The 3,515-nt window shown below is 36.2% G+C and overlaps 1 protein-coding gene across 2 annotated transcripts in view; it reads right to left on the bottom strand.

The window, feature by feature from the left end:
• The window catches only part of LOC109848101 (alpha-mannosidase I MNS5), a 45,193-nt gene continuing 42,038 nt past the window's right edge, over positions 361-3,515 (bottom strand). For both annotated transcript variants that reach the window (XM_020417421.1, XM_020417422.1), the window contains one exon: positions 361-883. In XM_020417421.1, the coding sequence (XP_020273010.1) occupies positions 650-883 (234 nt within the window). In that variant the 3' untranslated portion in view covers positions 361-649. The remainder of the gene's footprint in view (positions 884-3,515) is intronic.

Genomic DNA, 3,515 nt, shown 5'->3' with positions numbered 1-3,515 from the left:
TTGCTCATCATCATCATCTAGAGGAATTGGCTCCTTACCTACATAAGAGAAGCGCATCAGCTAAAAGCACTTCAAGATGAAAGTCATGAACATTTAAACAAAACTCACCTGTAGAGCGAATCCTAGGTTCTCATAGTGGGACTGTAGGAGACTCCTCCATAATCCTTGAAGAATCTCTAGGCACAGGCTCAAGCTTAGGAGATGCTAAGTGCTACTTTTTCGAAGATGGCGGAGAAGGAGGAATATGGAATGACCTCTTTCCTTTCTCCAATCCTCTACCTAGTAATTTTGCAGATTAAACTGTAAGTCAGAATTGCTGTAACGTAGTTTCTGGTTCTAGCAATTTTGCAGATTAAACTGTAATTCAGAATTGCAGTAATACTGAATGGCAATAATACTGAAAGGCCTGAATGGCTTTCCGACATTATAGCTTTTACGCAAATTTCAATACAGTGAGATAATTGAGCACATTATACACGAATGAAGGTACAATCACAAATTAACACGAAATCATTATCATCATTCCTATTCACTGAGTTGTCCTCCTGAATCTGCAATACTTTGTTGTTTACATGCAACATATATAGTTTTACCCATATATTGCTGTCCCTGAAGATAATCTTAGGCGGACTTGCATTCCATCAGTACATCAAGGTATAAAGAACCACAATCCGCAATAACCTGCCATACTGCAAGTTCTTTGTCTGCAAGATGTGGAATCAACACCACAATCCTCGTCTCTTTTACACCTGTGATAGTCATGGATATCTGGAACATGGCATGCACTCTCAACTACCGGAGCACTATTTTCTCGGGTGCTGGTTTCAATTGCTGGACAAACTTGCAGCGTCAATGCACTCACATGACTTGCTTGATTTTCAGCCTGCAAGTAAATAAATATTAGATCAGACGATTTAGATCGATAAATCAATGCCTCCAACAATTGCCCCACGGATCCTATGTTTCGTTATTGTTTATCCACAACTATGCCCTGATGCGTCCCATGGTAGACCCATGGATATGTTCTGTTATAATACATCTGTAACTATGTCGTAATGTGTCACATCACATACTTGACTTACAGATCCTATTTTCTGCTATAATTCATCCATAACTATGTCTTCTGGATGATTGAATGCCCATCACGTCGTGTCATGCCCTGTCACATCCAAACTGCGATTGCATTGAAGACAGATATACGCCGACATTTTATACCTTGGCCATGGCAGATACGTTTCAATCTCAACAAGGCTCGAATCTAATCATATTACACATAGAAGCTAAGATTCACTGGTGTGGCATCAGTTCGAATATATATTGGACTCACAGTAAGTTGGATATTTGGTAAAAACTCAGTGGACGTAACTTTGTGGTAGAATATTTTGTAAGATAATTTTCATGTGCAAGGCATATGGAGAGCGAGGAGAAGAAAATACCGAACAGGTAAACCTGAAATTAAACTGCAGTTAATAACTAGATAGATAAAGAAAACATTGAATAAAATTTAATTTAATCCACAAAACGGTCTAACAAGGAAACCTGAGTGGCTACCCATAAACAGCTAACTTGTTGAATAAGAATTCCTGTGAAATCTAAACACTGGATAGCCTTTCTAGATAAATAAAAAAATAAAATCTTAACTTCCCAAATCCAGCCTGAAAATAACTAATCTAACCTTAAACTCAAATAAATTTGAGTTCTAACTTAAACAATATTAATCCAAAAAAGACTAAATCAATTTAAATGGATAACTAAATCCCTAACTACTACGAAATTCATCTCAGATAAACCCAATCAAAGCCTGGGGGTTTAACTGGCTTTAGAGGATCTTCCATAGCATGTATGAAACATGTCTGCCATAAATTCCCCTGCAAGATGTCTTCATCATCGAAGCTAGAACGTCTCGAAATTCTTTCTCATTAATTGCGAAGGATGACAGATTTTTACTGTATCTGTTGATAAACTTGAAACTTCCACCAAGGTGAAGCGACTTTTTTAAGAAGACAACAAGAAACCAAAAAAGCTAGTAGGCTCGCTTTTGGGCACTAAGAAGCTTTGCCACAAACTTGCACAGCCCCACCTATTCAAGTGACTTTGCTAAAATATAAATATAAACAACTCTTTTTAAGGCTCTAAAAGCTACAAGGACTGAAAATTAACTTGTGCTTATGGAGAAATTTGAGGATAGTAAAAATATAGGGGTTTTTTTCACATAGACCACCTTTAAGATAGGCTGACTATGAACACATCTTTAAGGTCCAATTAATGCAGAAATCACCTCTAAATGGATGAACTATTTTCTGATGAAATTTTGATTAGTCCCAATCAAATTCTCTGGAGCATTTTGGGATTTTTAAGGGCATTCAGGCTAAATTCCATGGAAGTCACCTTTGGCACGTGTTTTTATGGACATTTTGGGGATTTCAATCGACATTTCACTAGAAAAATAGGTCAATGTGATTAGCTGCTACCGGAACCCCTTTAAAATTTGTTTCGGTATTAATTGAATTTTGAAGACAGTTTTTCGTCTTGTCACCCTATTTGAAAGGTGGTTCATGTGAACAAATCCTAAATATAAAGTGAACCTCAAAGAAAGACAAGGTAGCACCAGGCTTAATGATTCTAAATTCAATTAAAGGAGTAGCAATGCATCGGAACTTCAAGAGACTTAATATAGATCCTTCCTGAAAAAGACAAAATCTATCTTCTAATGCTTCAACCTATGTTTCTCAAGACACTATACAAGTCAGTATACACACAACACACACATATACATGAATTAATTAAAAATTGTACATTAAACAAGCAATTGATACATGTGCTAGACATGTTTCCAACACTATAGAATTTATTCTTTAAGCGTCTTAGATACAATGATTAAAATGACAAATCATTTTTCCTCGTCTGTGGTTCACAGAACCACAAGATAGAATATCGTTGTTATAGGAAAATTGATGCAAAGAAGACCTTCAATAAGAAGAAATTTGATGGATCTAAAACTCAAGTGAACAAGACTGGATACAACAACAACAAAGCCTTTCTCCCAAATGTTTGGGATTAGCTACATGAATCCTATTTTACCATTCCGTTCTATTATGGGTCATCCCCTATGTTAACCCATGTTCTTTTTAATTGCTCCCAACCAATTCTTTTAGGTCTACCTCTCGATCTCTTTGTCCCATTAACTATAATATTATCAGTTTTCCTAGCCGATGCACTAAGTGGTCTTCGTCGTACGTGACCATACAACCATAGTCAAATCTCTCTTATTTTATCCTCAATCGAAGCTTCTAATTTACTAGAATGTATTTTTTTTTCTTATATTTTAGTGTATACCCACAAGACCATCGTAACATTCTCATTTTGGGTTGGCTCACTTTACCTTATTTGTTAACTTCGCTTTCAATTTAAATGATTGGTGAACATGTTAAGGTACTAACACCTCCATGTATGCATTGATAAATCATCCTTTCCATCGTGTGGAGGTATGACTCAAGGAGATAATTCTACAGCAT

This window comes from Asparagus officinalis, chromosome 7 (assembly GCF_001876935.1).
Source record: "Asparagus officinalis chromosome 7, Aspof.V1, whole genome shotgun sequence".
NCBI classification, from domain to species: Eukaryota; Viridiplantae; Streptophyta; class Magnoliopsida; order Asparagales; family Asparagaceae; genus Asparagus; species Asparagus officinalis.
Note: the sequence above shows the minus strand (reverse complement) of the source record. Positions and strands in the feature narration are given on the sequence as shown.